The sequence below is a fragment of the Antedon mediterranea genome, chromosome 3 (genome assembly GCF_964355755.1).
Source record: "Antedon mediterranea chromosome 3, ecAntMedi1.1, whole genome shotgun sequence".
NCBI lineage: Eukaryota > Metazoa > Echinodermata > Crinoidea > Comatulida > Antedonidae > Antedon > Antedon mediterranea.
Window position 1 is genome coordinate 34,414,802 of NC_092672.1, and position 19,488 is coordinate 34,434,289.

The 19,488-nt window shown below is 31.7% G+C and overlaps 1 protein-coding gene across 1 annotated transcript; it reads left to right on the forward strand.

Moving 5' to 3' along the window:
- Positions 1–108: 108 nt before the first annotated feature.
- LOC140045331 (protein unc-119 homolog B-like) lies at positions 109–19,332 on the forward strand. Its single transcript, XM_072090185.1, has 6 exons — positions 109–195; positions 10,651–10,835; positions 13,209–13,322; positions 14,323–14,434; positions 16,280–16,452; positions 16,886–19,332. Exons 2-6 carry the CDS (start codon positions 10,655–10,657, stop codon positions 17,005–17,007), a joined length of 702 nt encoding a protein of 233 aa, XP_071946286.1. The 5' UTR covers positions 109–195; positions 10,651–10,654; the 3' UTR covers positions 17,008–19,332.
- Positions 19,333–19,488: the final 156 nt, after the last annotated feature.

A 19,488-nucleotide genomic window follows, 5' to 3' on the forward strand; every position in this document is an offset into this window, starting at 1 on the left:
TATAAAAGAGAAGTGCGACCTCTATTTTGTTTCACTCCGGAAGTAATTCGCTGATTGGTTGAAAACGTCAATTTGGTAAATAGGAAGGTGACGCTCTTTGGGTAGATACCGAAAAACGAAAAAGTTAGCCTAAAGCTAAATCGTCAGCTGATTTCATTTTAATGATTGTTTGTGAGATTTAAAATATCTTACAAGGTAGGTTATGTATGTATGATAATCAGTGCTTGATTGTGTTTATTTGCAGAGTGTTTATATTATTGATATTTTGTGAACGAACTGTTTCTTGTGGCGATGTTATGCGACTGCCTGACTTCTTCGTTGCTGCTGGTGGTGGGCAAATTGCCAGTTGATTGATGATGAATGGACCAAACAATATTTTGCCTAGCTAGGCCTAGGCCGACTGTAGTTCTTGTTTTGTTTTTAGTTTTTATTAAATTGAAGTTCTAAATATACATTCAATAAACGCAATTTGTTGTTACTATACAATAGGCCTACTCTACTATTATACTCTGCCTAGTACTTAGTAATAGTATAATTGATATGATAATTAAAGGAGAAAAAACAGGTGGTCCTGGTGGTAACGAGAGACAGTACAGTCTGAGTACATAAAGACTGTGTATGTGGCCTATACAATTTAGCCTACTGTAGGCTTTTGATGAAATAATATTATTTATAGACCAAACATGGAAAGGAACCCAACCTAAACGTTGCCTATTTAGTACTGACTTTGTTTTGTGATTTTTTTTGTTTTGTTTGTAAATTATTAAATTTCTTTTACAGTACTGTAACTTTAGTCTTTATTCCGATAACTAATTAATAATTAATTAATTAATTAATTAACTTCACTTAATAATTATTTGTTAAAATTCAGTGTAACCATTACATTTACTCAGTGGACTCGTCTCAGTGGATTCGTCTTATCGCATTCAAACTGATCATCTATTTTTTTCCTCAGCTAAACTTTATTGTTAATGTCCAAAGATACTATACTGTAGCAGAAACACAAAAATAACAAAATCGACTTTACCTATTCACTCGGATGACATACATTAAAAAAAACTTGAGAATTAACCATTATTAACATCAAAATATTTTAATAACAAATTATCTGCTTGGCAAAGTATCAAATGAATAACATTAAATCATCTTACATAATTATCAATATGTAGACAAAATGTTAAACAGGATTGAACTAGATTGATAATTATTAAAACAAATGATGATGTGATATGTTTGAGACTCCGTTTTCAGACTTTTTCTGTTGTCTTGGTCAATTTGTTTGGTTTGTTAGGCTTTTTCCTTTTTTTTTTAACAATAAAACTTTCTTTTTACACATTGTGTTATACAGCGTATAGAGACTGTTTGTATTTTGTGCTATACAAATTTATTAACATTCATAATCAAATTAAACCTACACAATTTGTCAGTGCTGTGTAGTGAACGGTCTGACCAAGGAAGAATAAAATTACACTCTTCTCTGGTCTGGGCAATGATTTTAAAATCACTGCATGAAAAATGGACATAAAAGAACAGTCACAATGTAATATACATGAATTACTTTGCTATACTTCCCAGGGGCTAGACCTTCGAGAATCAAAACACTAATGTAGTATCCCTCCGTCTAACCTCTTACCTGTACAACTGTGTTTTACTCTTAAAGAGATTGTGTTAAACGCAGTCTGTAATTGTTTGTCTAATTTACCTCCTCGTTAAAGCATGGCCATCATGTCTACACTGCAGTCGAAATGTCATCATTTTAATATCAATACCTAATATTCCTTTTTACTTTAGGCTCTTTGTTTTCTACTTCATCAGGATGCAACATTATGATTGATTCTACCATTTATTTGTTTTTTCATAAATTTGTCCTTAAAGGTCATTTTCTTAAAAGCTACTGTTAAGTACAGTATTCTTCACTAGCGTCACAATGCCTTTAAGCTTTATAATGTTTACAATGTAATATACATTAAATACACATTAATTACTTTTTTTACCTATAAAATATAATTTTAGTGTTTTTAATCTGAAGCTGGTTTTTTCCAGCTAGATTTACCGAAAAAAAATTTCTTCTGGTAAGAAAGAAATTGACTTTTTAAAGCTTTTTTAGTGGTACTGTAGGCAAACACACACATAAAAACAAAGGATATATGATTGATAAAAAGTACAATCCCCGCATTTTTAAATTTTATTTCATATTACCGGTATTTTATTTCAATTACTATACACGCAACAGTGATTGCAAGTGTAATATACACCTGTACATATTAAAACCACATCACAAAGGGTACAAAATATTTTTTACCTTTTTATACAGTATTCACACTACAGTACATTGATTAGATAATTCTTATGATCATCAACTCTGAGTTGGTACCTTCCTTAATTAATCCAAAATTAATTTCTAAATTTGGGAAAACATTGATTCTGTGCAATAGCATTTCTTGCCCTATATCACATTTGATTGCATTTTAATATCACCCTTTTATTACTGATTACATTTGAATATTAATAATTCAATTTGTTATTGCTACAGTAATTTAGAAGTGAGTGTAATGATTACATGTATGTACCAATGATGAAAATGTGATTTATTTATTATAGTATCTACTCGTTCCAAAATTGAAATAAGTATTGGATTATTAAAGTTGATGGCAAGTGAAGTTATGTAGGTTATTAGAGTAACTGTATGTACTGTAATATGAATGTATTATACTTTCTGACTTGATTTTAATAATTATGGTGATATGACCAATATATGACAGAAGGGAGCACACACTGTACAAACATGAAATTAATCATCGTAATCATTAGTATCCTTATCAATTTCTTTACTGTTGTCATCATTGTTATGACAACCACCAATCTGACCCCTGACCTATTCACCTAGTTTTTTATCCTTTCATGCCCAAACAAAAGCCTTTTCTTCACTATGTAGTTAAATACAATTCTTTTATTTATCAAGAAATACTATTTTTATTATAGCAATAGAGAAATTATCGTGTTAAAGCTACTTATGTCAACTGTACAGAATTATAGCTAGTAACAATAGATTTGGTTAAAATGTTATTGAAAAAGGGAAACAATAGATCTGTTGTAAACTGATCGGATGTAATCAATAATTCTACCTTTGAGGCTATTATTAATTATTTTAGATTAAGATTTCTATCCAGCATTTTCTACTACTACTACTACTACTACTATTACTACATTTAAGTATTTTTCTGTTGGTTGCGCTTTTCATAATGGACGGTAAATTAATTACAAAATGTTTAAGTAACCATGACTGTGATTAGAATAGCAAAACAATACATTATTTTCATTCTATTTTCTAGGGATATGCACACAGATTAAATTATGCATGAACGTTTTCCCAGATTTACAAAATGTTGCTCAGAAAATATTTTCCTAAAATTTGTGAGCTTTTTAATGTTATATATTTATATAAAAATGTATTTCTTTAAAAAAAATTTTTTTTATAATAATTAGCAAACTTATTAATTTTAAACATGCGATTAAATTGACTATAAAAATAAGGATTGTTTACATAACAAATTTCAAAGAATGGTTGGTAAATCTACTTATTAAATTAAAAATGATAAAAATATTAACAGTAGGTCTTTTAAGCGCCCAACAATTTAATCTACATTTGACAGAAGATATAATAACTACTTACTGTACAGTAACTGTACTGTAACTACTTAATGTACAAGCCAGGAAAACCATTTTGTGGTCAACTAAATTGTACCTGTCCACTAATAGTAATAAAAGAGAAAGTAAATGAACTATAATTACTCATAGAGTATTGTAAGTATAAAGTACATTATGCGTAATAATGTGGAATCTTTGTTAATCGCTACAAATAGCAAGGTTTTATAGACAATACTTACCGTACTGACGCGGGTATAAGCCCATACTCGGGTATAAGCCCACCCCCGACTTTTGACTAATTTTCATGAAAAATGAGGCACTCGGGTATAAGCCCACCCATTAATTCGAAGATCTACAGTGCGTGTCGTAATACATTATTTTGTATTTGGCGACGTCCATACACCGAATACACCTACCTTTGATCATAACCAAGCTAGGCTAATATACGCTAGGCCATATGAGGCCTAGCGGTCCTGTTTTGTTTACACTCCATCGCGGTCGAAGATCGCTTCAGACACGACGCTACAAGTCGCCAAAACAAGCTTATTAAATTTCTTTGGTACATTTCTATTTAACGAACATTGTATACTTGTTTTTCTGCTTGATAAATTCTTGTTAAATTGATGTTTAAAATAAGATATTCTACGATAAATTACACGAACTATAAACTTAATTTTCCGACACTCTACACCTCGTATATTTAGAGGCAACGTCGTACACGTGAGGGCGCTCGCTCGCATGGTGGAATCGAATACACAGTGTACATGTGCTGTTTTTGACGATCTGCATTTTTGGATCCTCGGGTATAAGCCCACCCCCCAAACTTGACGTGATTTCATGTTCGAGGGGGGTGGGCTTATACCCGCGTCAGTACGGTAATTATTAATTCTGGTTAGGTAGGTGCTTAGTATAATTCTGAGAGAATAACAACCATGTGTAGATCTAGCATGTGTGGACTGTATACTGTACTAGCCATAGAGCTGAACTAGTGTTAAATTAGTATACTATTACAGTATTTATTTCGCTCTGATGATTCAGATATTCTTAATAAAGTGTTAAACCGTGACTAGCTTTACATTAATCTCGGCCATTTTGATTTTCACAATTTATTCTTTACACTATTTCTACTCCTTGTTGTTGCTAATGATTGCTATATTTTGTTTTTTTTTCCTGTTTTTTTACAAAATATGGTTACCCAAAATGATACAAATTATTTGTATTATTGGTATTTCTTAACATTTTCATTAATTATTATCATTTTTTTATATTATTAATTTAAATTTATGTTGCTATTTAAAAAGCATAGCACCTCATAGAACTAATAAAATGTGGAATAGTACTGAATATGTTTATACATTTAACAAGATTTAAAATAGGTCCAAGCTTGGACCACTACTGTATCATGTATAGTACACAGGTCAGCTTTGACCACATACAGTACTGTATGGTTCCCCAGGTCAGCTTTGACCACTACTCCATAGTACACAGGTCAGCTTTGACCACTAATATATGGTTCCCAGGTCAGCTTTGACCACTACTGTATAGTTTTTAGGTCAGCTTTGACCACTACTAATGTATCTTTATATGGTTTCCAGGTCAATTTAGACCATTACTATGGTTTCCAGGTCAGCATTGACGACCACAAATGTATGGTTTTTAGATAAGCTTTGACTGTACTACTGTACTGTAATGGTTTAAAATTTATATAGCGCAAAATACAAATACTGTAGTCTGTATGCGCTGTTTAGAAAAATAAAAAAGTTGATGAAAATAAACCAGTTCAGCATTGACCACTACTGTATGGTTTCCAGGTCAGTTTTGACCACTACTGTCTGGTTCCCAGGTCAGCTTTAACCACTACTGTCTGGTTTCCAGGTCAGCTTTTACCACTACTGTATAGTTTCCAGGTCAGTTTTGACCACTACTGTCTGGTTCCCAGGTCAGCTTTAACCACTACTTTCTGGTTTCCAGGTCAGCTTTAACCACTACTGTCTGGTTTCCAGGTCAGCTTTTACCACTACTGTATAGTTTTTAGGTCAGCTTTGACCACTATTGTATGGTTTTCAGGTCAGCTTTAACCACTACTGTCTGGTTTCCAGGTCAGCTTTTACCACTACTGTATAGTTTTTTGGTCAGCTTTGACCACTACTGTATGGTTTCCACGTCAGCATTGACCACTACTGTATGGTTTCCAGGTCAGCTTTAACCACTACTGTCTGGTTTCCAGGTCAGCTTTTACCACTACTGTATAGTTTTTAGGTCAGCTTTGACCACTATTGTATGGTTTTCAGGTCAGCTTTAACCACTACTGTCTGGTTTCCAGGTCAGCTTTTACCACTACTGTATAGTTTTTAGGTCAGCTTTGACCACTACTGTATGGTTTCCACGTCAGCATTGACCACTACTGTATGGTTTCCACGTCAGCATTGACCACTACTGTATGGTTTCCAGGTCAGTTTTGACCACTACTGTCTGGTTCCCAAGTCAGCTTTGACCCTTACTGTATGGTTCCCAGGTCAGTTTTGACCACTACTGTATGGTTCCCAGGTCAGCTTTGACCCTTACTGTATGGTTCCCAGGTCAGCTTTGACCTTTACTTTATGGTTCCCAGGTCAGCTTTGACCAACTCTATGGTTTAAGATCAGCTTTGACCACTGCTATGGCTTCCAGGTCAGCTTTGACCACTACTGTATAGTTTCCAGGTCAACTTCGTTGACCACTACTGTAATTGTACATTACTTGATTTATAATTTTTATGTAGTATTAGTAGTAGTAATGTATTTTATACAGGTGTCTTTATGATTGATTATTTTAATTAATAGTTGAGGTTAAAAATACAATCAGTTATCTGTTTAATTAGCACATCCATCCAGAGTTCAGGATTCAAGATTCAAGAAATTTTATTTGTCCATAAAAATGGAAATTCACTTTGCTTGGTAGATTAAAACAACAATATTGCAACAATTAAAAAAAAACGTGCAGTATTATAACAGATTAAAAGTACAAGATAAAAAGTTAAAAATACTGTTAAAAATGTAAAACAATTAAAAATTGCATTAACGTCTTACATTAGAATTAAAAATATGAATGCTATTTACAACGAAGGATTTTCTAGTTCTACAAAGATTTGCTCTTGGAGGTCGTAGCCTAATGCCTGATCTATTTAAGTTATAACAGTAATGTAACGGATGAGGGGGGTCTTTCATAATATTGTTTACTTTTTTAAAAATACTCTTTTCATAGATAAATGAACAAGGCGTTAGATCAGTTTTAATAATACGTTGTGCAATTTTACGTGGTCTCTCAATATTTTTCTTATCATTTTCAGTAAAGTTACCATAAAAACATCCAATGCTAAAAGATAAAATACTTTGAATAATACTTTGATAAAATAGAATTAAAATAGTGTTATCAACTCTAATTTGCTTGAGTTTTCTGAGAAAGTAAAAAAAAGAAAGTTAATCAATCAATCAATCCATCGATCAATAATAATCAATCAATCAGTTATCCAATTAGTAATCCTTAAAAAATAGTGTTGTGTGAATAAAGTGTTTGGACACCTGATGTGAGAGTTAAGTCTGTGTACACATGGTGTACAGTAGTGAGTTACAGTTTACAGTAAGTCTCATTTCTCTGTCCTTCAGAAGGGATACTTAGCTGCTGGTTCAATGTATAAAACTTTCATGAATAAACATACAGTACTGTAGGGACACAAACAGAATAAATTAAAAATGTTGATACTTGGTACTGTAATATTTTAGAAGATACTAAACATCTTCAGTAAATTTAGAATAATCTAATTGTACAGATCTTCTTCTTGTGTCAAATAGTGAATTACAGTCAAGTGAATAGCACTACTACTGTATTTGTCTGAAATATTCACAGTTGCTAATTACTATGCGCATATTTAATAGCTTGTACAAACACATCAGTATTCATTGATTTTCCATATTCAGAATTATTGATATGCTCATGAATATTCATAATGATTGAAATGAAATTGGAATGTTGTCTGAAGATATAATATTGGCTAATTATGGCTAATTTAATGTTAAATACAAGGCGATGATTATTCAGTCAGTAATATTTTTTTTTTAAATCATGATAGAAAATATTTGATGAAATGCTGAATGAAAAACACAATGTTAAATGATCTTATTATTACTATTAGTGTAGTCTTAAATGCTCTATTATTTGTATCCTTCAGAATGCTTCTAATAATACTGTCCTTGCCTCGTCCTTAGGTTGGGACTTTAAGCTTTTGGTCATGTGTACTGTACATAAAAGTGCTTGCTACAGTAATAATTTTCACGAAGCGCTTAGAAATATAATTTCTGTTTTGCCATGGATCTGTAACCATAAATAGGTAATTGTAGTAGTGATGTGGTAGCCTGGTGGTTAACGTGCTTGCCTTCCAATCCCAAGGTCTTGAGTTCAATCCTGACCTACCTGTACTGTACAGTCCTGTGCCAGTGTAATGTAAAGCTCTGTCTACACTATCAAACTAGTTTGACAAAAAATGGTGCTCATATATGGTAGTGATATACCCAAATATGGTAGTGATATGACATCATTATGTCCAAAAAAGGCCACATTACATTTTTTTGTAGTGTAAACAGAGCTACTCACATCTCTTCTATACTCCTTTGTAAGAATGGTTAGTGATAGTTTATCCATCCTGTAATTGGTTAGTTTCTCTGTGTAGGATGAGTATGAAATTTAAAAATTGTAAATATTAAACAGTAAGTTAGTGAAACAGTGTGGTGATGGGAGACTCTGTTTTCTGACCTTGTTTGGTTTATTAGGCTTTCTCCTGGTTTATTTAACAATAACACTTTCTTCTTCTTATATAATATATACAAATTTAAAACCATTAACCATTAGAGTGAGACAGATTTAAGTAAATGAGAATGAGGACGTCGTCAACCCACTAATAATAAAGTTCACTCTATACTGTACAGTAGTAACAACAATATTGTAATTCCCTTATTACACAGCAGTTGACATTTTAACTTAATGTATGTTTGTTATCTTAACACACAAAGTTTATTAAAGTAAATGAAAGCAGTCTAATTACAGATATTCAATTATTATTTCAGATCAAGAAAATCAAAACATAAGGAACATTCTATTGATTCTGATCATTCCGATTGCAATAATCTTTTACGTACAAATTATTTGTTTAGGCTGGGACGTCTACATCACAACATTCTCGGTGATAAATATTGCGGTACTTACGTACATGCTAAAGTTTAAATGTCTGCGTCCTAATATAACTGACAAATTGGCCTATTTCTTGTTGATGATGATGACTGGTTGCGTCTCCTTGGTAGATTTTTCTACTCCACTGAAATGTAATATGAATTTCATCTTTTTTCAGTCCAATCTTTTATTGTCATAGTATTGGCAAATTTCTGTTTACGAATTACAAAACACTGCTTGAAGTAAAGTTCGAGTTCGTTAAAATTATATAAAAAGTATATCATGTTTTTTAATTCTTATTTAAGTTATTCCAATTTGATAATGTGAACATTACTAGAACAGCATCCATAAATATATGTGAAGGTTGTTTTGAAAAAGATATATTGGCCCCCCCCCCCCCCCCCCCCATAATAAAAAAAATAATTTATAATATATTCCATTTTAATATTAGTTATTCACTTTGAACAAAACTGGATTGGAAAAAAAAATTATTTACCTGAAAAATTGTTACTTAAACTAAAGCTGTCAGACAATGTAATTTGTGTTTTTTAATTTGTTTCTTTTGTGTTTTTATAAGTGAAATAATCATTTTTGTTGATTTTTTTCCACAGAAGTGATTAACTTTATTAAAACTGCAAAATAACCTATTCAAAGTCTGATTTTATTAATCTGATGTTATTATTAATCAATATTCTTCTTGTTTTTTGGAGACAATACTGTACATCTTTAAGCAAAATCCTTTGACTTTTAAAAAAAGTTATGATTTTTTGCACGTTATTATTTGTTTTTCTTTTGGTTGGTTTCGAAATAAATAAAAATAAACAAATCTGACCCATTGTACTGTATTTGTACTACGACTTGGATTTTGATCACCACATGGCAATGTTATGAATGTTGTAGCTTATTTTATTGAACACAGTAAGTAGGTTAGTACAGATATCTATAATATTTATAACCATGATCTTTGACATTAATTACAACTTGCGTTTCTCTAACAAGATCTTTAACTTATGTAAGAATGAAAGTTAAAGAACGAGGTTAACTGTACTCTTATCGTTTGCGTTTTTCATTTTTAATTTAAAAGATGTATGTCACGTTTTGAACTCCATATCGCATGCAACATTATCCGCTAGATATTGATAAATATCTTGCCCTTAGTCTGTTGTTGTGACGCTCTTTTCTTCTAGAATATTCTGAATCGATTAAACATTTAAAAAAAAAAAAAAAAACAAATTGGGTTAATTTATCTTCAATTGATTTTAAATTACCGGTATGCATTTGGAATTATTTTGACAATATGCCTGGCATGTGTTATAAGTTTCTTGATAAGATTGTGATGTTAATGTTTCTGAATTTCTTGTTTTACATTATTTGATGAGCTGTATACTATAGTACACTTAGCATTTTAGCAATTACTATTGAGTGAAATAATTTCCAAATGTTGTATAATAATTGTTTAATGATTCATTTAAATACTACTCTACTGTAAATATGAAAATATGATTGATTTTTGTGACAATTTAGAGTGAAATAAATCCAAAGGCATTTGTAATTTATGTACAGTACAGTATATACACAGTATCACTATACCTGTGCACCAGGATCAGATTGTATATTCCATACACACATAAAGCTCTGTCTACACTGTCAACTTTATGGGGGAAAAAATGTGATGTGCCAATATGTGGACATATGATGTCATATCACTACCATATTTGGGTGTATCACTTCCATATTTGGGCATATCACTACCATATTTGTAAGAGCTTAAGATATGTTACTGTACCTTTATACTTACAGAATCATGAGTTCACCAGCGGCAATACCTCCATCTTCAGGAAAAAAGAAAGGCGGTGGGTTCCTTCACAGACAGGTGAAAAAGAAGGTGACTAAACCGGACACGGAGCCTATGACGGAGGAGGACCTGCTCCAGAGAGATGTAGTTTCACCAGATGACGTCCTAAGGTTAATTAAATGTACTGAAAGTGAGTTAATTGTTGTTTTTTTTATGGTGACACCTAAAGTTTAATTGGTCAGATGTTTGCCCTACTGTACTCTGATGTAATGTGTACTTCATAATACTAAGTACATTGAGAACACTTTCCGTGGCACGTTAACGTCATGTGTTAGCTTTTTGTTTCTGAAAAATGATTTAAAGAAACATGCTCGAACACACTACCTTCAGATCACTACCCTGGCATTCATACTGTACCTCTAGAACACTGAGCTTGCATTGATGGCTAGGGGTTAGATTCAAGCGCAAGTACAGTCAGCATCAGGTTCTGCACCAACAGTAATTATATTTAATTTTAACTACACAGTTCTTGCTTACCTCCCTGACACAAAGCTACTCCACAGTAGTTAAATACAAATTACAACTAAAGTTTAGTCGTGTCTCTCGAGTCCGTTTTATAATCACCACCAGATAGACTTTCTTCATCAGTACGATAATTTGACGTTCATTCAGGAAATTATCTTGCGCAATATTTCCAATTGTTAATCTATCGTGTGAATAGTATAAAACCGCACCGTCAATTGTTATAAACAAGCATTAAAAAAAATTAAGTAAAGAAAATTATTATTGATTATTGGATGTTTGTTATAAATTCTCTGCATAAAATTAAATTCATCAGTGCGAGAGAAGAACAGTGTAGTGCACGGTTTATTTATTGATAATAAAAAGTTGCATGATAGGAATAATTAATATAGAGAATATTAAACGCTTACAAGAGCACTATATTTTATTTTATTAATAATTAATATTTATATACAGTAATGTATGTATTTAACTTACAAAATGGTTAAAATGTGGTATTATTACAGTAATATATTGTTTGTGTGTTTTATTCGGTTACAATACACATTTTAATACAAAGTAAGACAAATAATTGAAAGATATAATTATATAAGTAATAATACAGTGTGTGGTAGGTCACCAAAATAAGATTGCAAAGAATCTTAAGGTCATGGCCACCAGTTAAAAAAAATAAAGAAAAAAATAAATATAATATTTAGTTTCTGTAAATCACTCACCTTGTCAAATTGTTTTGTTCTTAGGGTCCATACAGAACAGATTCGGCTGGATGGATCACTGTTGTTGAATATAAAATAAATTAAATAAATAAAAAATAATTAAAGAGAATCAACATTTTCCTTTACTATATCATAAAAAATGAAATTCAGTTACAATTTATAATTTACAGTACTTTATATTAATTATTATACCTTTATAAAATATTATATTATCATTTTGCTGTGATAGTCACCGTTTGTTTATGAATATTCAAAGTTAGTGCGTTAAGATGGTATTGAAATCCATCAACCTTCAACACAATAATTTCACTATCCTTAACACACTACATTATATAATACTACAAACGTACAGTAGTATTCAATACAAATATCTGGATTAAGGAATATGCTAATAAATTATTAGAAAACTGATAGGAAGTCTTAAGTAGGTTTTAAGCACTTGAAGGGAATTTTAAGACGCAATGTTATGATGGTTATTACATGATGATCTGAACAGATCATTTATAGCAGCAATGGAAACCAATAATAAACGACTGTACACAACAGGCTTGACTGATTTTACAAGCAAACGCATTCTTTGGGTCGTAGATTTTAACATCAATCGGAGGCAATTAGAGATGTATGTCTGCAAAAATAAAAAATTGTCTCATTTCATCAAATGCTTTATGCATTGTCTGTTATTGATGTATCTAGTAACTAGGTGAAAGGTTACTTTAAAATGATGTTTGCAAACATAATTTGCAGAGAACACATTCAACAGTAAGACATACACCTACAGTAAAATCTTTCATTTGAGGCAAAAGATACTTTTATTAAGAGGACAACCCTATATTAAAAGAACACCCCTATATTAAACGGACACCCCATAAAGGAGGCACTAGCATGCCCCAAGATGTAACAAACACATTACCTATTTAAATTAATGTCAATTTTCTTGTTGCTTTGAATTGATTCCACAGTAGCATTATAGGAAAATAAGAAATACCGCTCATGTGCACTTTAAAGAACCTAGTACATCTTTTGTGATGAGTAAGGAGTTACCCGGTGTACCAGTACACACACACACTGCCACTATCATACAAAGCCACTGTGCAATTGGGACTGGACCGTTTTTAGAGGTGTTTACCACCTGTTGGTCCCGATCCTTCACTAACACTGTTAGTGAGAAGTTGAATAAATAAATTAAATTAAAAAAAATATATTAACATTTGGTGGTGCATGCACGATGAAACAATTCTACAGAGACACCGTAAAAAAAAGTTTTTCTTTGTTTTCTTAAGTTTCCAAAACATCCTAAATTCTTTATTATTTAACTGACTTTTCAGATTATTTATGTGACCCAGATGCTAATATCTATAACATAGACTTCACACGATTTAAGATCAGAGATATGGAGAGTAATACAGTGCTGTTTGAGATTGCGAAGCCACCCCCATCAGGTAAGGATCTAGTAGATACTAATAATGGAGCTGGAGTGGAGCTGTGGCTTGGTGCTTATGACGCTTGGCTACCAATCTAAGGGTCCTGGGTTCAAGTCCTGTCATATGTCAGGGTTTTTTTCTCATGACAATTTACAACTCCACTCCCAAAGACTTAATAATAAGTCTTTGTTTATGTAGAGCATCTTGTGTATATGTTTGTCTTGTGAAATTATTAAATAGTTTATCCATCCTGTAATTGGCGGGTTACTCGCTGTTGGATGAGTATGAAATAAAAAAAAAATAAATTAAAAAAAATAATACTTGAATTAGTTTTTTATGTTTAAGTTTATGGCCGGCAAACGACAATTTAAATTAGTTTTACATTCATCAGATTGATGGATGAAACTATAAAGCCAGGACTGTTTAAAACACCTTGGTTGGTCCTTGATCATCCAGTGCCCACCTTGACCAGAGGGTATGGGGCAATACGTCTTGAGGCAGATACTAGATGCAGGGCTGCCATAACAGTCAGCAGTGCTAATTTCAAATGCCTACTATAGCACCTCAGCTCCATATACAGCACCGGATATTCCTAAATGGTCTCCTATTCAAGCTCTAATCAGGCTTAACTTCGGTGATCTGACGAGAATGTTGTAAAGCCGTATTCGAATAAAAAAATTAATAATTGGATAGATTTCTATAATAAAGTTGATTTAGCTAGTTGGACTTAATAATGATAGCAACTTGAGAAAAATTTATTCTACTATATGAAGCTCTGTCTACACTATCAAACTAGTTTGACAGAAATGTGTGATGTAAACAAAATTTGTTTACAGCACACATTTTTGTGATAATTTAATTTAATATGATAGTGGTATGGCCAAATATGGTAGTGATATGACATCATCATGTCCATACAGTATATGGTCACATCACATTGTCACATAAAGATTGATAGTGTAGACAGAGCTTAACAACTAGAAATTGTCACCAATAATTTTGTCTTCGATTGTTTTAGATGATGACGAGGAGGAGGAAACAGACACGGAGGATGTTGACCCCAACGCAGGTCGGTTTGTGCGTTACCAGTTCACTCCACAGTTTCTGAAGTTAACCACAGTTGGCGCAACGTAAGACTTCTAATGTTTAACACGCCTCAATTATTATTTTATATTTTTTTATTTATTGTACTGTATGTACATTTAGTGATATGGAAAGACAATTTAAAAACTAGATTTGAACTCGTCACTACGGACGAGTTAGGTTATCCGCAGTGCAAAAGCCACGTGCACGTCATACGTTAGAATAGTGCGCGCAAAAAAATAAAACGATTATGGCATTGAAAAATGTTAGTGCGCTCTCTATGTTGCGTCGCGTCTAAGTATATACGGTATAACACTATATACTGTATACGTACTACATACAGTGCAGAATAGGTGAAAATAAGTGACCAAAGTTATTGACGCATTTGAATATGATGACGTCATCACAATTTTTAAAATGGTGGATCATGCGAAAGGTAATTGATTGATCTAGACAATATAAAAAAATTGAGTGAAATGGAATAAGGATAAGTAGAGATGCGCTCTATTAAATTGACGAGCTATGACGAAAGAGAAAAAAATCCTATATTTTATATTCGGGTGGCCATACGATGACGTCACAATGTCTGGTTAGCCATATCAATGCATGATTCGAGAAAAACAACTCATCTACTTCCAGAATCTGAAATTTTAAATATTTTCACCTCGGAGTTTAGAATCTATGACTGTTTTAAAAAAGGCATAATTTTGACGAATTTTTGAACTTTTTCTTCAAAAACGCGCGCAAATTGTTCAATTCTACGTGCTCGTATGACGTGATTTTAAGTCGAAATTGATTGAAAATTGGTAAATGTACTAGAAAAGGCTGAAAAAACAAAAATCAAGCAAAAAAAAGATGTTTTTGCGCTACGTGCGCACGCGCGCGTAAAAAAATTGCGCACGTGTGGGAATTTTTGAAATGCTCAAAATGACATGAAACGCATAGAAAGTTGATTAGAAATTGATTTTTCGCATTTTGAAATTTCAAACGCGCGTGCGCGCGTAACTTTTTGTGAAACATGCCATTTTTAATCCATAGAAAGTTTGCGCATGATCTCACTTAAATTTTCACAAAGTTTCAATACAAAACAACTTTTAGTTTTTATTCTATGATCAATCATTGAAATTCATAAAATCGCGCGTAACTTACGCTGCGCAACTCCAAAATCGTCCAAAAGCTTGGCTGCACATCTACAGCTATAGGTCAACCTTATGACAAAGTTATACAATCTTATGTTGGCCACAAGATAGAGATGTGCTGCGAACAAAATTCGGGGAAAGAAAGAAGAATAACATAGAAAAAAAAAAAAAAAAAAAAAAAAAAAAAAAAGATCCTGACAATAACAAGGGGTTATCCGCCAAGTGCGGATAACCAAATAGATATAATATTATACAGTATTAACTCGCCATATGTTTTTAAATATAAAAATTATTGTATACAATTATTGATCTTTTTATATTTTGTATGTATTGTAATTATAATAGTTATTATAATTTGAACATCAGATAAAAATTACAGATATGATTTTATGAATTATGAGTTGGCATATTGCTACAGTATGTTTGCATCCACATTATAATATTAATTTAATAAAACTAATGCTCTGTCTACACTATCAAATTTTATGTGACAAAAAATGTGATGTGCCCATATATGGACATAATGATGTTATATCACTACCATATTTAGGCATATCACCACCATATTTAGGCATATCACTACCGTATGTAGGCACATCACACTTTTTTGTCAAACTAGTTTGATAGTGTAGACAGTGCTTTAAAAAATCCTGATATTTTGGTTAAAATACAGCCTAATTTGGGAAGGTTTGAACATCTACAGATAGTTAATGTCTCAAAGGTCATAATATAATTTTTTTTTTCAATTTCTAGGGTGGAATTCCAAGTAGGTGATCAACCCGTCAACAATTTTAGAATGATTGAGAGACATTATTTCAAAGAAAAACTACTGAAAAGTTTTGACTTCAATTTTGGATTCATTATTCCAAACAGCAAAAACACATGTGAACATATATATGAATTCCCAGGACTAGAACCTGAGCAAAGTAAGTAAGGCTGGCTTTACCAGGTTGCAGTAGTTACCGACAACTTTATACTGCCCTCAACTTTAGTCTTGGGTTTAATTCCTGCAGTACAAAGTATTGTGTTCTTGTTGCTTAACTTCTGTCTCAACCAGCTTTTTTTCCTTTTTATTTTGTATTATTTATACTGGGTAACCTCTTCAGTCAAAGACTGTTCTCCCGGGGGCCCAGTTATGGTCAGTGGCTGTGACTGACAGTGGCTGTGTGTGTATTAGTACACCAGGGTAACACCTATTCGACTCAAAGGATGTACTAGGTTCTTTAAAGTGCACATGTGCTAGATGTGGATCTACGGTTCATTTTGAACCCATTAACCTCCTTCCTGGCTATTTTTATTTCAGTCTTTGCAACATTCTAACCCTAAATAATCATTACAAAATCTGGTATTTTTTTTCAGTCAAAGAAATGGTAGAATGCCCATTTGAGACCAAATCTGACAGTTTTTACTTTGTTGACAACAAACTGATAATGCACAACAAGGCTGACTATGCTTACAATGGCGGGATAGGATCGATGTAGAAACAACAAAACACCAAAGAACAGAAGCAAAACACAAATACAAACCAATCACGTTAAAACAACGCTGCCGCTGCTGCTCATTGTGTAATAATTTAATAATAATTTTCCAGAAATATATATATTCAATATTTTAAAATGTGTTGCATTGTTTGGGGAAGGGTTTTTTATGCAAGTTACGTTTGAAATTGTCTTAATCTAACAATCTAAAACTCTGTCTATACTATCAAACTTTATGTGACAAAAAATGTGATGATGTGATGTGCCCATATATGGACATAATGATGTCATATCATTTCCATATTTGGGCACATCACTTTTTGTAAAACTAGTTTGATAGTGAAGACATAAATAAAGCCATAATTATTATAAACAAAATATAAAATACATTAAAAACCAGATGATTCAAGTATTAAAAACAAAGCATTTATTATAATATGAAAACAAAATATTGCATATGTGATTATGCACGAACATAACAATATAAAGAAAAGATGCATTTAAATATCTGGTTATTAAACTAATAATTATATTTTGTTAAATGTTATTATACAATCTATTGATGTACAGTATATATCATTCCACACTTGCACAGCTAATTAGTTTAATGTGTTGTATAATACACTTGGTATTTCATAACTAATATTCATATGTCTCAATGGTTGAAAAGAAAAACTTAAAAATCATGTATTGTGCAATGCATCATGGGTTACTGTACGATGCATTATGGGTTACATTGTGTGCAATGCATTGTAGGACAGGGGATTTTTTTTTTCGGGGATTTCTAAAAATATACCAATATAATAAATAATAATAAACAATCTTATTAATTGTTTCTTATTTTACTGTTAAATTTGTCATTTTTAGTGCAATTAAGTACAGGCTATACTTTTTTTAAACAAAACTAACATTTAATTTGTTTGTATTTATATTAATTGCAATTGAAAAAAAACACATTTTCTTGGTTTGTACCATCACAATAAGTTGTGCTTTTCTGATTTTTTTTTTGTTCACAGTTTCTTCACCGTTGAATATTTTACTTCAATATGATTGTGATTTTTATATTTGAATATTTTGTAATGTGATTTAAAATGAATTTAATTTTGTAGAAAGAATGTATTATGTTAATGAATACAAAACATAAATGTTAGGTAAACTTGTTTGTTTTACGCATGGGTGGTAATGTGTTGAAACGCACAGTATTACAGTGCGTAACATTTTAGTTTGTCTGATGTTTTGTCAATAAGATATATTATTTGTAGCTTGTTCCATTTCTCAGTTATGGACTATGTCAAAATATTCTAATGCAGTTACTGCAGAACTATTTTTTCTTTACTCTATATTCTGTTTATGCAAATTGTTTAGCAAACTTTTTTGGGGTAATCATATGCCAGTGAATGCCTCAAAACTGAAGAAACTAAAAATTTAACATAACTTTGGGACCAAACAAAGAAAGGTTCCCTTTAACAGAGGTGTCCCCTGGACTTTCCCCTCGTTTGTTTCTTGAGTGTCCGTTTAATAGCAGATTAAAAAAAAATATTTTCTGTGTGAGATCATTATTGATAGAATGTTTAAGCAACATAACATTGTTGTAGTGGTAAGGTGTAGATATTTAAGCAGGTTTAACTCTCCTAACTCTTTTTTATCAAGAAGGGTCAAAACAAGGAAAATATGACCCTAACCTTTATTTATTCATAGGATTAAACATCTATTGGCATTCTGTTATACTACAGTATACAACTATATCCAAGAAGACTATTAATTACGGTAATTGTAAAACCAACTTAAATTGGACATTAAGTGGTATCTATATTCCCAAAGATGATTTTTCTGCATATCTTGTATATTTACACTTATTTTTTTACAATCTGTATAATAATTTATTTAAAAATTCAGTTATTTAATACTTAAACGTTGTCGCATTTATACACAGTTTTTCCTCGATAGATCTCAGTACAACTGGCTGAATCTGCAATTATATGTATCCTATATGTGTCGAGTAAAATGGTTGTCTTCAGTGGAACGTTCTTTCAAGTAGTTTAGTTAAAACCATTCCCGATGATAAAACAGCAGAATATCATTATAAATTATAATATTTGTAGATATATTGTATATTATTCTAAGACAATATTAATCTCAAATGGTTTATTTCCGAGAAAAAAGAAGAATTCTGTGGAAATAAAATCAAATGTTTATTTTTCAATCTAGCCTTGACTGCTGTGTAAATAATTGATATAATATTAAAACATAAAATGAATTGAAAAAGAACACAAATGTTGTATTTCGTTGTATTAATTTGGTAATAAATAGTGTAATTTTTACTAGTAATTTGTTGTATGTGTGTTCTTTTATGGCACTTAAAACCCAAAATATATCTTTTTCTGTAATTATTGATAGCTTTGGGAAGATGTACTCTACTATCAGAGACATTTCTGAACATATTCTTCCGTACGGATAGAAAACTCTAAATTGCGTGCACGTGCT

What these genes read in the sequence shown, in the direction of transcription:
- LOC140045331 (XM_072090185.1), top strand. Translation starts at nt 10,655, where the DNA reads ATGAGTTCACCAGCGGCAATACCTCCATCTTCAGGAAAAAAGAAAGGC. An exon ending in GTTAATTAAATGTACTGAAA is followed by an intron (nt 10,836 to 13,208) that starts GTGAGTTAATTG and finishes CTGACTTTTCAG; the next exon opens with ATTATTTATGTGACCCAGAT. An exon ending in AGGACTAGAACCTGAGCAAA is followed by an intron (nt 16,453 to 16,885) that starts GTAAGTAAGGCT and finishes ATTTTTTTTCAG; the next exon opens with TCAAAGAAATGGTAGAATGC.